This window comes from Coregonus lavaretus (assembly GCF_964263955.1).
Source record: "Coregonus lavaretus genome assembly, contig: HAP1_SCAFFOLD_839, whole genome shotgun sequence".
Classification (NCBI taxonomy): domain Eukaryota; kingdom Metazoa; phylum Chordata; class Actinopteri; order Salmoniformes; family Salmonidae; genus Coregonus; species Coregonus lavaretus.
This window is the reverse complement of record NW_028165314.1, coordinates 20,796-36,254: the sequence shown is the minus strand read 5'-3', so window position 1 is coordinate 36,254 and position 15,459 is coordinate 20,796. Positions and strand designations below refer to the sequence as shown.

The window sequence follows — 15,459 nt, the reverse complement described above, 5'->3', positions numbered from 1 at the left end:
GTGTGAGTGTTTGCGTGTGTGATCTTGAGCGTGCATGCGTGTGTGTGTCCTCTGATTGACTATGTATGTGTGTGCCTGTGTGTGTTTGGCTGTGCAGGGACACACTTTGATGCATAGGGCTAATCGTTTCTCTATGCTTCTCTCATGGTGCTTTGTGTTCCTCTCTCTCCCAGTCATCCAGTATAAGCTGCTACTTACACTTACTGTGGCCACCACATTCAATTAGCCAGCTCTCTCCTCTCTCATACATGGCCCATCCACGGCTAGACACATATTTCCATTGGACCTCATTACCAAATTGGCTGGCGTGATGCTTCTCTCATTAAGGAAACACTCTGAGTTTATGGAACGACACAATAGCAATCACTAAACCACTGTGCCTATTCTAAACCATTCTGAAGAGTCCTTGGCCATGCATGGAGTAAATGGGTGATTTCTACTATAGTACACAGCAGACCAGACCTGCACTTTTCATTATGATCATTGTGGAGATGTAACGTTAGGAGAGCGTTAAGAGATTTGGTTGTAAACCGCCATCTGTAGCACATTGAATGGTTGTGTTGATTTCTAATCAGAGGGCAAGTACACTGCAATCGAATGCAATCTTATAGAGATCAATGTATGGATGTGTGCCTGACTGGACACAGAGGATCGATCAGGTTATACTGCACCATGGACTCTGAAGTTATAGAGAGAGTTGGAGAGAGAGAAAGAGATAGAGAAAGAGAGAGAGAGAGAGAACACATCCAAATAATGCATGCCTGGTAGAGCACAGCCTGACATTTTCAAAAGATCAACAGCCTCTCCTGCATTGATATTTCAACAAGGCAACGCACTTAAGCACAAAGGGGGATTAATACAAAAGTCCAATGCGCTAATGGATGATCATTTTACCGATATGTCTGATTCAGATATGAAACAGAACACTAATAATAATAATGGACTGGATTTATATAGCACCTTTCTACCAACTGAGGAAGTCAAAGTGCACTACGACTCTCATCTGAGACCAGGTCATTGCTTATCTCGCTAATGAAGTGTTTCAAAGCTAACCAATCAATAACCATCAATACTTATTTTATTAATTTCGACAACACACAATTGTTTACCTTAAGTTTCTTTGAGAAATTCCACTCCACCACTTCAAGGACTAGTGTCCTCTCTAAAATGTTCATGCTATCCAGCGTCGACAGACAGGCAGGGGTGAAAGAGCTCACTCAAGGAGAAAAGGGAATCGCTATCAGCCCATCTGCACATTCACTGAGCATTCGCTTTAAACCCCGGACACCTATGGCTTTAGCCAGGCCCACAGGGAGGCCTGGAGAATTTCTAAGCAGCGCTCAGTGGGGAGAGCTACTGAAGCAAGGCCAGACAGAGATCCAGACACAGCACAACACAGTGGGGTCCTTCAGGCACTGCTGGGTCAGACTCTGTGGGCCCCACTGGCTCAGTGTAAAAGTTTCCTCTCCCTGTTGGCACAGATCTAGGATCAGTTTTACCATCCCTTAATCCTCACCTTAACCATTAGGGGAGAAATCACCCAAACAGACCTTATATCAGTGCTGAGGGGTAACCTCATCCTACTTCCCTAACCCCAAAAACGACTTGTCAGCCCCCCATGGCCATGCTCCGAGTCAGTCCCTGTATGGTCCAGTGGAGCGAGGAGGCTGCGAATGGAGCCAGAGATGGCTCACTGCCTACCCAGGGACGGCTCACTAAGCTCAGGCTGTGTCCCACACCTCTAGCCCCTGACTCCCTGGGCCCTGGAAGTCCATCTAATGACAGACCAACAGCACAGTGCTGTAGTGTAGCTCGTAGGCTATACTGTAGCTGCTTTTCCCAGGGCTTTGGCCATTGTGTGGAGGATCAATGGGACACGTGATAGGAATGTGAAGGGGGGTTGTCTGAGTCAGTGAAGCGAGGACTTTGACGGGTGGAGGGACTGGAGAAGCCAAAGGAGAAATGTTGTTCCTTATCCCCACAAATCCCTGTTGAAGGAGGGAGAGTGGAATCAATGTCTCTCTCACTTCTCTCTCTCTCTCTCTCTCTCTCTCTCTCTCTCTCTCTCTCTCTCTCTCTCTCTCTCTCTCTCTCTCTCTCTCTCTCTCTCTCTCTCTCTCTCTCTCTCTCTCTCTCTCTCTCTCTCAGGATAATTTCTCCCTCTGCTTTAGGATATGAGAGTAGAGTGGGCTGACACAGTTTCTCAGGAGCACAGATTTCCCATCTGCTGTCTCTCCCCCTCCCCTCTCTCTCTCTCTCTCTCCCTCGCTTTTTATCTGCCCCTTCTCTCTCTCTCTCTCTTTCTTCCTCTCTCTAGCTCTGTTTCTCTCCCAAAGCGAGTCCTGGGAGGGCAGCAGCCAGGGCTACATTATGGATGCAGATTCAGGAGCGTGACAGACAAAGGGGCCAGACGTGTGCTGGTGCAGTGGCCGGGGAGTGGGGACTCTGCAGCAGCCAGGGCTACAGGAAAAGGTTCCAGTCATACCAGACGCTAGCCTATAGGAGAGAAGAGCTTGGAACCTCTGACCAGACCAATTAGCTTCAATGAGGAAGTGAAACGACCAGTAAGGAGAAGGACAAGGACACAGTAATAAGAACCCTGTGACCCAAAAGGGTATAGTGCCGGCTCTCTTAATTTGTCTCAACTTTCACATGTAATGTATCTTTGACTTAAGGCAGATTTGAAATTCTTTCTATGTGATTCTATTTTTGAAGGAAGTCGAAAGGAATAAAGGAATGACCTTTGAGGCTTGTCTTGCTTCTCCATGACTTTGATTAGGCCCAAATCTCATAAACACTGACCATTCTGACTTCTAAATCTAAATCCATGACCGTCTCATTTCTTCTGCCCTCGGCTCTTCTGATGCTTGGCTGAAATTGCAGAAAAAAGCATCTTGGCGTCACAAATCAATTCGCCGGTCGCGCTTTCCCACCATCACCACCCTTTCCTGCTGCATACAGACAGAATCCACATCATCGACCCCTTTAAATTGTCCCTCTAGGGCCTCTGTATTGTAGCTCTCCTCCCTTCACTCCCTTCCTCCTCTAGGTGACATTTGTATAACCATCCAATTCAGCTAAACACACGGTAGCAGTTTAGGGCCTTTTCAACTTTATAGATACCGCTTTATGTGTGTGCTGTGCTGTGCAGTTCGCTGCTGCACCGTGGACTTTGAGAATTCAGATAACCTTGTGTTTCTTTAAAAAATTGCTTGTCTTAAAAAACCTAGGCACTTAAGCCGCCGTTCGCAATCCATTTAATTAAAACAATACGATAAATTACAAGCAATGCTATCAAGGGAGTGAGAAGTAAGCAGGATGAAGTTAAATTATGACCTTGCGCCGGAGTCGAGAGAACATTTTAAGGGGATATCATGGCACATGCATAAATTTAAGGCCAGAAGTGCTGATGTGTCAATCACTCGCCGTCCCAGAGTGCATTGCGCCAGACGGCGTGTACAGAACAAGTCCATATTTCATGCTCCGTGGAAGCCGCTACATGTCAAATCATGTGGGTATCATGGATGGGAAACAAAGCTATAACTCAACATATTTGGATACCTTAACCGTCTGTCACAGATCTGTTATGATCTTTGTGTTGCCTCAAGGTAAGATGGAATCACATAACATTACATTATAATTATACATGTCAATCACAATATATCACAGTACTGTTACAATATCACTCCTATGAGCCTTATGTACTGGCCGCCTAATCAAGATATTTTCATACAGTATAATGAAAAGAGACTTTTGAGAAGGAAAGAAACAATTTTTTTTAACTTCTCCATGTGTAATCTTCTTGGTCCCTGAAGATGCTTGTGAGTAATGCCATTCTGTTGATACGTAAGCCTCAAAACATTCCAAATCCATCGTGTCATTATATCTAAGCCCTAATCTGTCAACAGTCTCACATTTCAGCATGCAATATATTCTTTCCTGCTTTCCCCAAACCCTGGTAATCAATTCTGATGAGTCCTTGACAGGAGGATGACATGAGAGAAAAGGTTATACTGTGTGTGTGTGAGAGAGAGAGAGAGACAGAGTGAGAGAGATTGTCTGAGTAAGACAGCGAGATGTGTAAGAGAATATGTCTGAATATGTGTGTGTGTACAAAGGTGGCCATGCTAGGGTGACAGCACAGGGAGCATGCTGATGAGCTCTCCCCGAGCACTGATCGTATTATCTCTCCCCCTCCTCTCCCTCTCTCTTTCTCTCTGCAGGTACTAGGCCTGCTATCCCAGTGACTGACACTTTCCTCAATCACCGCTACAGTATTTGCATTCATAATGACCGTGGCACCATGCCTGGGCCAGTGGGAGCTGTCACAGCGCACCCTGAATCATCTGAGCCGACGCACCGTAACTTGGACAGACTGGCCATGACGATAACATTTTCAACAGAGCCTTGTCACAAAATGCCAATTTTAATGCCCGCCGGTGACACGGGCTACCTACTGCAACACTTAACCAAATTGACTCCGGATGGCTTCAATCATATTTTCTAAAAGAGAGGGAAAGGGGAGAGATGGGGGTTCCATCTGTAGGAGGTACCATAGAGTTTGACGGACTGACAGACGGATGGATGGGTGGAGCTGTCAGGATTGGGATGTGTCCCACTGGGCCTGCTCTTGCACTGCACCCTGGGATACTGGGGTGACTGGTTGGGTTCCACACTGAGTCTGTAAATGACAGGAGGATGGAGATGGGTGCCTACTTTGAATGTTGATTGGCTCAGAGTAGTGCGGTGGTGGGGGGGTGGGACGGAGACCCCCTGCTATGGCTCAATGGTGCAGGGAGACAGATATAGGACTGCAGAGTGGACTATATGGAAATGGACTAGTAAGCAATGTACAGTACATAAAATATAAATGTTATCCTATAATGTGAGATGATTATGAACTTCAAGTTCTAGTCAGAAATGTACAGTGCATAAAATATACATTTTACGAATCCGAAGTTCTATAGAATATTTACGAATGACATAGATTTATGCAAATGCTTATAAGACGGAACTACACATATGCAAATGAAATGTACATACATGTATGCAGCCAGTCAGCCAACCAGTCAGCCAGCCAGCCAGTCAGCCAACCAGTCAGCCAGTCAGTCAGTCAGCCAGCCAGCCAGTCAGCCAATCAGCCAGTCAGCCAATCAGCTAGTCAGCCAGTCAGCCAGCCAGCCAATCAGCCAGTCAGCGAGCCAGCCAGCCAGTCAGCCAATCAACCAGTCAGCCAGCCAGTCAGTCAGTCAGCCAGCCAGCCAGTCAGCCAGTCAGCCAGTCAACGAGCCAGCCAGCCAGTCAGCCAATCAGCCAGTCAGCCAGTCAGCCAGCCAGCCAGTCAGTCAGTCAGTCAGCCAGCCAGCCAGCCAGCCAGCCAGCCAGTCAGCCAATCAGCCAGTCAGCCAGTCAGCCAGCCAGCCAGTCAGCCAGTCAGCCAGTCAGTCAGCCAGCCAGCCAGTCAGTCAGTCAGTCAGCCAGCCAGCCAGCCAGTCAGCCAATCAGCCAGTCAGCCAGCCAGCCAGTCAGTCAGTCAGCCAGCCAGCCAGCCAGTCAGCCAATCAGCCAGTCAGCCAGTCAGCCAGCCAGTCAGTCAGTCAGTCAGTCAGCCAGCCAGCCAGTCAGCCAGTCAGCGAGCCAGCCAGCCAGTCAGTCAGCCACATTGCAACAGTAAACTGTGGAAGTCATCATGTGGAAGTTAATCTATCTCTGGATAGTGAGGCTGTAATACTAAAGCTCATGAGGAATTACGGAGAGATTTCCAGAAAAGCTGCTGGCAGCAATTTCCCTGTCGCTTTATTAGCCAAGATGTGCAATTTGTGCTAGTGCTTAATGTGACAGGATACGTCTTGTTTGCCATATGATGCGGGACAGACATAGAGGCTGGGAGGCTAGTTCTGGGAGGGCTCCAGGGGGTGAAACAGGGATTTAGGGCAGACCACACCACACATTGTATGGACTTGCATGCAGGCAAACGCACACACAGGCAGGCATGCACACATGAAAGAAACGCATGCACGCAATAAATGCATATGCACACATGCATACGCACTCACTCACTCACTCACTCACTCACTCACTCACTCACTCACTCACTCACTCACTCACTCACTCACTCACTCACTCACTCACTCACTCACTCACACACACACACACACACACACACACAAACACCCCTCAGACCTCCGCTCCAATGCAGCAGGCTGCCACTGGCGGCATTACACTACAAACACTCCCACCGTATGGGGTTGACGCATAAAATACTATTTCATACAGATACAAGTTCTCTCGAGGTTACAGAACAACATAAATGCATCAAGCCCTTGTGTATGACAATGTCCCTGAAAGAGATTTATAGAATTTCATCTCTATACAATTTCATACAAAAGCTGCCTACCTGGCATATAAGTATAGAATATACCATGCCTACAATACATAGAGAAAACGGGCTGTTCATATTCCTCTGGATGTATGTGTGTGTATGTGTGAGTGCACGTGGAGTTGGTCTCTGTAGGTTTACAGGGCAGAGTGAAAATCCACTACAGAAATCAGTAAATCACCTCCTCTGACACATTAGTGGTTTGAGTGTTGCATGCTCATTAATAGGATGATGGTACTGTTTCCCAGAATTGTGTTCTTGTCAACAGACAGAAGGTATTATCCATGACAGACAGAAGGTATTATCCATGACAGACAGAATGTATTATCCATGACAGACAGAAGGTATTATACATGACAGACAGAAGGCATTATCCATGACAGACAGAATGTATTATCCATGACAGACAGAAGGTATTATACATGACAGACAGAATGTATTATCCATGACAGACAGAAGGTATTATCCATGACAGACAGAGGGTATTATCCATGACAGACAGAGGGTATTATCCATGACAGACAGAGGGTATTATCCATGACAGACAGGAGGTATTATCCATGACAGACAGAAAATATTATCCATGACAGACAGAAGGTATTATCCATGACAGACAGAGGGTATTATCCATGACAGACAGAAGGTATTATCCATGACAGACAGAGGGTATTATCCATGACAGACAGAAGGTATTATCCATGACAGACAGAGGGTATTATCCATGACAGACAGAAGGTATCGTCCATGACAAACAGAAGGTATTATCCATGACAGACAGAAGGTATCATCCATGACAGACAGAGGGTATTATCCATGACAGACAGAAGGTATCATCCATGACAGACAGAGGGTATTATCCATGACAGACAGAAGGTATTATCCATGACAGACAGAGGGTATTATCCATGACAGACAGAGGGTATTATACATGACAGACAGAAGGTATTATCCATGACAGACAGAAGGTATTATCCATGACAGACAGAAGGTATTATCCATGACAGAGAGAGGGTATTATCCATGACAGACAGAAGGTATTATCCATGACAGACAGAGGGTATTATCCATGACAGACAGAAGGTATCGTCCATGACAGACAGAAGGTATTATCCATGACAGACAGAAGGTATCGTCCATGACAGACAGAAGGTATTATGCATGACAGACAGAAGGTATCATCCATGACAGACAGAAGGTATCATCCATGACAGACAGAAGGTATCATCCATGACAGACAGAAGGTATTATCCATGACAGACAGAGGGTATTATCCATGACAGACAGAAGGTATCGTCCATGACAGACAGAAGGTATTATCCATGACAGACAGAAGGTATCGTCCATGACAGACAGAAGGTATTATGCATGACAGACAGAAGGTATCATCCATGACAGACAGAGGGTATTATCCATGACAGACAAAAGGTGTTCCCTCAAAAGGGACGGGGAGTCAAACAATGCCAACACACGTCCAGAAACACACAGACAGAAGCTACGCTGGCTGAACTCTCCACTGACTCATCCAGACAGTTGTGTGTGAGAGAGAGAGAGACTATGAGCAAGTGTGTGTGTGTGTGTGTGTGTGTGTGTGTGTGTGTGTGTGTGCAATCTTCATTCCGAGTGTGTAGCCTATACTGCAGATAAGCAGCTTTTCCATACCTGCTCGTGTCCCATTAGACCCCAGCAGATAAACAACAGTAATGTTCAATATTCTCAATTACTCCATGCATTTGCATCTCATTGGCAACCAAGCCCCACTGCAAGGGACTCTCTCTCTCTTTCTCTGAAGAGGTGCCGAAGAAAGACAAAAGATTAACACTGGAACAAGGAACAATGCAGGGGTTGTCTGAGAGGTCTGGATTGGTACATAGGTGCAGGGAGGGGGGTGTAGTTGTGTGAGGATCAGACCTGTAAGGCCCCACTCAATGAAAACATCAGACTTGTACATGGGTACCAATATCAATACATGCGTAATGAAAGAAGCATGTTTGAATCAATATGCAATATGTGTTTCTTTCTTATCTAGTTGAGCACATTCATCCAAACACATTTCTGCAGCGAAAGAACAATGACATTTCTTTTCTCCAAACTTAGTAACAGGGTTCTGATTGAATTGGGACCCTAACAATAGCATGAATGGGGGCAAACCTAAGGGGATGGGAGTTGAGTCAGTGGTTCTATAACGGAGGCAGCCAGTTAGTCAGTCAGCCAGCTCATCAGTCTGGCCAGTTATAGTACCTCTGTCTCTGGCCCCTGATGGGCCCTGGGGATGCAGGGCTGACTGGGCCCTGGGCCAGGAATCTGGTCTGGAGCCACATCATACAACCCTCTACATCAAAGGCCCAGTACAGGGGGTGTGACGACGAAGGCTGGGGCCTACGACACTGATGCCCTGGGGGCAGCCAGCTGGCTTGGGTCACCTCAGAGATCTGTATATAACGACGAGATGCTCATGTCTCCACCCAAACAATTGGAGTCGTTGTTGCTAAAGGCGGGAATGCAGGCGACAAGCTTATGTCTAAAATAAGCCCATAGAAAGGCATTGGGCTTATTTTGGACAGATTTTGGCGAGCGTGAAACCTCTCGCTGCGCTCTTCCTCTCTGGTCACCTCAGATCGCATACCCAGGGTAGAGTCCTGGGCCCAAGGTGTTTTGTTATGAGAACTTATAGTAGCCCATCTTTTGATTATAGCTAGCTTAACACCCAGGGTAGAGTCCTGAAAGTCCTCATCAAAGTAAAGATGCATGGAACAGTAAATGAATCAGAAGCATTACAGTGAGGGAAAAAAGTATTTGATCCCCTGCTGATTTTGTACGTTTGCCCACTGACAAAGAAATGATCAGTCTATAATTTTAACAGTGAGAGACTGTTAAATAAATAACAACAACAAAAATCCAGAAAAACGCATGTCAAAAATGTTATAAATTGATTTGCATTTTAATGAGGGAAATAGGTATTTGACCCCCTCTCAATCAGAAAGATTTCTGGCTCCCAGGTGTCTTTTATACAGGTAATGAGCTGAGATTAGGAGCACACTCTTAAAGGGAGTGCTCCTAATCGCAGCTTGTTACCTGTATAAAATACACCTGTCCACAGAAGCAATCAATCAATCAGATTCCAAACTCTCCACCATGGCCAAGACCAAAGAGCTCTCCAAGGATGTCAGGGACAAGATTGTAGACCTACACAAGGCTGGAATGGGCTACAAGACCATCGCCAAGCAGCTTGGTGAGAAGGTGACAACAGTTGGTGCGATTATTCGCAAATGGAAGAAACACAAAATAACTGTAAGTCTCCCTCGGCCTGGGGCTTCATGCAAGATCTCACCTTGTGGAGTTGCAATGATCATGAGAACGGTGAGGAATCAGCCCAGAACTACACGGGAGGATCTTGTCAATGATCTCAAGGCAGCTGGGACCATAGTCACCAAGAAAACAATTGGTAACCGTGAAGGACTGAAATCCTGCAGCGCCCGCAAGGTCCCCCTGCTCAAGAAAGCACATATACAGGGCCGTCTGAAGTTTGTCAATGAACATCTGAATGATTCAGAGGAGAACTGGGGGAAAGTGTTGTGGTCAGATGAGACCAAAATCAAGCTCTTTGGCATCAACTCAACTATGACCCCAAGAACACCATCCCCACCGTCAAACATGGAGGTGGAAACATTATGCTTTGGGGGTGGGGACCCATGGGGCGGCGCACAATTGGCCCAGCATTGTCCAGGATTGGGGAGGGAATGGCCGGCAGGGATGTAGCTCAGTTGGTAGAGCATGGCGTTTGCAACGCCAGGTTTGTGGGTTCGATTCCCACGGGGGGTATAAAAAATAATGTATGCACTCACTAACTGTAAGTCGCTCTGGATAAGAGCGTCTGCTAAATGACTAAAATGTAAATGTGAAATGTGTTTTTCTGCTAAGGGGACAGGACAACTTCAACACATCAAAGGGACGATGGACGGGGCCATGTACTGTCAAATCTTGGGTGAGAACCTCCTTCCCTCAGCCAGTGCATTGAAAATGGGTTGTGGATTGTTATTCCAGCATGACAATGACCCAAAACACACGGCCAAGGCAACAAAGGAGTGGCTCAAGAAGAAGCACATTAAGGTCCTGGAGTGGCCTAGCCAGTCTCCAGACCTTAATCCCATAGAAAATCAGTGGAGGGAGTTGAAGGTTCGAGTTGCCAAACGTCAGCCTCGAAACCTGAATGACTTGGAGAAGATCTGCAAAGAGGAGTGGAACAAAATCCCTCCTGAGATGTGTACAAACCTGGTGGCCAACTACAAGAAATGTCTGACCTCTGTGATTGCCAACAGGGGTTTTGCCACCAAGTACTAAGTCATGTTTTGCAGAGGGGTCAAATACTTATTTCCCTCATTAAAATGCAAATCAATTTATAACATTTTTTACATGCGTTTTTCTGGATTTGTTGTTGTTATTGTCTCTCACTGTTCAAATAAACCTACCATTAAAATTATAGACTGATCTTGTCTTTGTCAGTGGGCAAACTTACAAAATCAGCAGGGGATCAAATACTTTTTTCCCTCACTGTATATGGCATTGCTGTGTGTTCTTTAATAGTGGACTGCTGGACAAACAGAACACTGTTTGAATTCATCTCACTCTCCCTCTCACTCCAAGTAATTTATTCAGTGGCCATTGACGATAAGGTATGGCTATTTTAAGGGAAAGACCTTGAGAAAATTGAGAGGCGAAGAAAACTGCCTGTCTGGCAGTCTTAGGTCAACATCTTGGAAAATGTGGTGTCATTGCAAAAAAAGTGAGAGAGAGAAGGTGCCGTACCTTGAGGGCTCAAACTAATGATGCATGTAATAAACTAACCTTCTGCCCAAAAAAAGCTGGCACAGCCGGAAAATAATGGATAGAACGTAAAACGAATGAAGTGCTTAGATCATTTGTATTTCATCCATGAATATAATATTTCTTGCTGTAAACACTGTGAGCCATATCGACACGCATCTCATTAACAACAATGATATACAGTGCATTTGGAAAGTACTCAGACCCCTTGACTTTTTCCACATTTTGTTACGTTACAGCCTTATTCTGAAATTGATTAAATAGTTGTTTCCCCATCATCAATCTACACACAATACCCCATAATGACAAAGCAAAAAATGGTTTTTAGAAATGTTTACAAATGTATATAAATAAACTGAAATAGGACATTTACGTATTCAGACGCTGTACTCAGTACTTTGTTGAAGCACCTTTGGCAGAGATTACAGCCTCCAGTCTTATTGGGTATGACTCGACAAGCTTCGCACACCTGTATTTGGGAAGTTTCTCCCATTCTTCTCTGCAGATCCTCTCAAGCTCTGTCAGGTTGGATGGGGAGCAACGCTGCACAGCTATTTTCAGGTCTCTCCAGAGATGTTTGACCGGGTTCGAGTCCGGGCTCTGGCTGGGCCACTCAAGGACATTCAGAGACATGTCCCGAAGTCACTCCTGCGTTGTCTTGGCTGTGTGCTTAGTTGTTGATCTGTTGGAAGGTGAACCTTCGCCCCAGTCTGAGGTCCTGAGTGCTCTGGAGCAAGTTTTCATCAAGGATCTCTCTGTACTTTGCTCCGTTCATCTTTCCCTCGATCCTGACTAGACTCCCAGTCTCTGCCGCTGAAAAACATCCCCACAGCCACCACCATGCTTCACCGTAGGGATGGTGCAAGGTTTCCTCCAGACGTGACACTTGGCATTCAGGCCAAAGAGTTCAATATTGGTTTCGTCAGACCAGAGAATCTTGTTTCTCATGGTCTGAGAGTCCTTTAGGTGCTTTTTCTTTGGCAAACTCCAAGCAGGCTGTCATGTGCCTTTTACTGAAGAGTGGCTTCCGTCTGGCCATTTTACCATAAAGGCCTGATTGGTGGAGTGCTGAAGAGATGGTTGTCCTTCTGGAAGGTTCTCCCATCTCCACAGAGGAACTCCGGAGCTCTGTCAGAGTGACCATCGGGTTCTTGGTCACCCCTTCTCCCCCGATTGCTCAGTTTGAACGAGCGGCCAGCTCTAGGAAGAGTCTTGGTGGTTCCAAACTTCTTCCATTTAAGAATGATGGAGGCCACTGTGTTCTTGGGGACCTTCAATGCTGCAGAGGTTTTATGGTATCCCTCCCCAGATCGGTGCCTCGACACAATCCTGTCTCGGAGCTCTACGGACATTTTCCTTCGACCTCATGGCTTGGTTTTTGCTCTGACATGCACTGTCAACTGTGGTACTGAGTGGCGCAGTGGTCTAAGGCACTGCATCGCAGTGCTAACTGTGCCACTAGAGATCCTGGTTCGAATCCAGGCTCTGTCGCAGCTGGCCACGACCGGGAGACTCATGGGCGGCGCACATTGGCCCAGCGTCGTCCAGGGTAGGGGAGGGAATTGGCCGGCAGGGATGTAGCTCAGTTGATAGAGCATGGCGTTTGCAACGCCAGGGTTGTGGGTTCGATTCCCACGGGGGGCCAGTATAAAAAAAATATGTATTCACTAACTGTAAGTCGCTCTGGATAAGAGCGTCTGCTAAATGACTAAAATGTAAATGTAAATATAGACAGGTGTGTGCCTTTCCAATCAATTGAATTTACCACAGGTGGACTCCAATCAAGTTGTAGAAACATCTCAAGGATGATCAATGGAAACAGGATGCACCTGAGCTCAATTTCGAGTCTCATTGGCAAAGGGTCTGAATACTTAAGTAAATAAGGTATTTCTGTTTTTTTTTCTAAAAACCTGTTTTTGCTTTGTCATTATGGGGTATTGCGTGTAGATTGATGAGGAAAAAATGAATTGAATCCATTTTTAGAATAAGGCAGTAACGTAACAAAATGTGGAAAAAGTCAAGGGGTCTGAATACTTTCCGAATGCACTGTATCAAAGAGTTTAGGATTCAAATCATAATACAGCAACACAACGATCCTCAGAGTATAGGTCTATTTCCTGGCCATGCAGCCAGACAGACAATGAGTCCTTCTGTCATGTGTGTCCTCTCTGCTTTCTCTGATGATTGCTCCACTGATGCTGCTTAAGGGCCTGTCTAGTCTATAGTACACAGTAGTGGACCTTGGGACAGACAGAGAAGGGACAACACACATGTACTGTCTCTGTGAAGATCCTAGATTGAACCCTGAAGCTTTGGATAAACAACAAAAGGAACAATTCATCTCATGCTGCGGAGCGAGCGGGCGTCTGAGGGGCAGTTAGCGACCCTGCGGAGCCCCAGACTCCTTCTGCCTCCTCAGGTGTAACAGCCCAGCGTGATCCAGGAGTCAAACCCCCACCCCGGCATTTAGGAACAGAAACGCCTTTATCAACACGGCCCTGCTGAGGGTGACACCTGCAAATAACATTTTAATAACTGAATAATGTCTCTGGTCCGCTCCTCCAGTTGTGCCTGGGCAGCCTGCGGTGCGCACCGGGCGACGGCGCCTTTGCTCTCTTTAGCTCCCTGATAGAGGGGCTGATAAAGGAGGTGCCAGCCGGCCGCAGTATGGCAGTGTGAAATGGGTCCGGAGGCGTTGGCGATAGAGGGAAGGAAAAGATATCTCCACCGTCCACCTGCTTCTAATGCGGATTCTCCTCCGCCCAAACTACTATGTCCTTAAGTGGTGATGGAGGTTGTCCAGCAGTTTCCCAGCTAACCGTCTTCTTCAGGACGTGGGGTGTCTGTGGGGTGTTTTACGACCGAACGGCTTCATTGTTGACTGTGAACATCCCGCGTTCGCTCATGTTTATTCCACACGGCACAGGCTTCATGTTATGTTATGCTCTCATACGTTTCGGAGTGGAAAGATGAGTGACACTAACAGCTCTCTGAATGTCGCTATGAAGTGGACGAGCAGTGCTCAGGACTTCCCCGACGACAACAACAACACAACATCACCAGCGTCTAAATAAAACAGTCACCTCACACCACCACAGAGGAAGAGCCTGAGAACAGAATCAAATAGAACCGCCAAAAACAAAAGGAATAAAACAACACAGTCAGAGACATGGCCTTTAAACACAGGGAGGGTTTCGTCAGCTCAGCTGTGTGCAGCAGGGTTGTGTGTTAGCTGCTGCTACTGTACAGTAGGCCTGCTAGCGTAGCGCTGGGCACAGAGGCTGGGGCTCCCTGCGTGTGGGTCTGCTGTCTGTGTGAGAGGACGAGTGGTAGCGAGTGAGAAGGGAGGGATGGAGGGAGGGATGGGGTTAGCAGGGGCCTCCTGTGGAGAACCCTGCAGGTGGTGCCAGTCTGGCAGCAGAGACCCTGGGCTGTCAGTCATGCAGACTTCAACCTCACAGAGGGGTAGAGGAGGAGGGGAGACAGCAGGCCTGAGCCATGCCACTGTAGCAATACTCATTCACCTTGAGAGGAGGACGGGGAGGAGAGGAGAAGGAGAGGAGGAGGAGGAGGAGGAGAGGAGGAGGAGGGGGAGGAGATGAGGAGGAGGGTAGGAAGAGGAGGGGAGGAGGAGGAGGAGGAGGAAGAGGGGGAGGATGGGAGGAGAGAAGGAGGAGGGGGAGGAGAGGAGGAGGAGGAGGAGGGGAGGAAGAGGAGGGGAGGAGGAGGAGGAGGAGGAGGAGGAGGAGGAGGAGGAGGGGAGGAGAGAAGGAGGAGGGGGAGGGGGAGGAGGTGGAGGAGGAGGAGGAGGAGGAGGAGGGGAGCCAACAATGGAGGCAACAGAGAAGGCACAGTTGGAGAATGTAGATAAGGTATATACAATCAAATCAAAATCAAATCAAATGCTTTTTGTCACATGTTTGGTAAACAACAGGTGTAGACTAATAGTGAAATGTAGTCCACTGTAGCTCAGTTAGTAGAGCATGGCGCTTGCAATGCCAGGGTTGTGGGTTCGTTTCCCACGGGGGGCCAGTATGAAAATGTATGCACTCACTAACTGTAAGTCGTTCTGGATAAGAGCGTCTGCTAAATGACGTAAATGCTAACTTACGGGCTCTTCCCAACAATGCAGAGAAAAATATATTTTTAGAATAAATACACAATGAGTAACGATAACTTGGCTATATACACGGGGTACCAGTACCGAGTCGATGTGCAGGGGTGTACGAGGTAATTGAGGTTGATATGTACATATGGGT

General features: G+C 46.9%; 1 protein-coding gene across 1 annotated transcript in view; it reads right to left on the bottom strand.

Annotated features, from left to right (window-relative positions):
* LOC311115990 (interleukin-1 receptor accessory protein-like 1) overlaps nucleotides 1-14,642 on the bottom strand; it is a gene marked incomplete at both ends in the record, with an annotated part of 75,253 nt that extends 60,611 nt beyond the window's left edge. The window contains one exon of the mRNA XM_084191123.1: nucleotides 14,448-14,642. Coding sequence (XP_084047249.1) covers nucleotides 14,448-14,642 — 195 coding nt within the window. The remainder of the gene's footprint in view (nucleotides 1-14,447) is intronic.
* Between the last annotated feature and the right edge of the window lie 817 nt (nucleotides 14,643-15,459).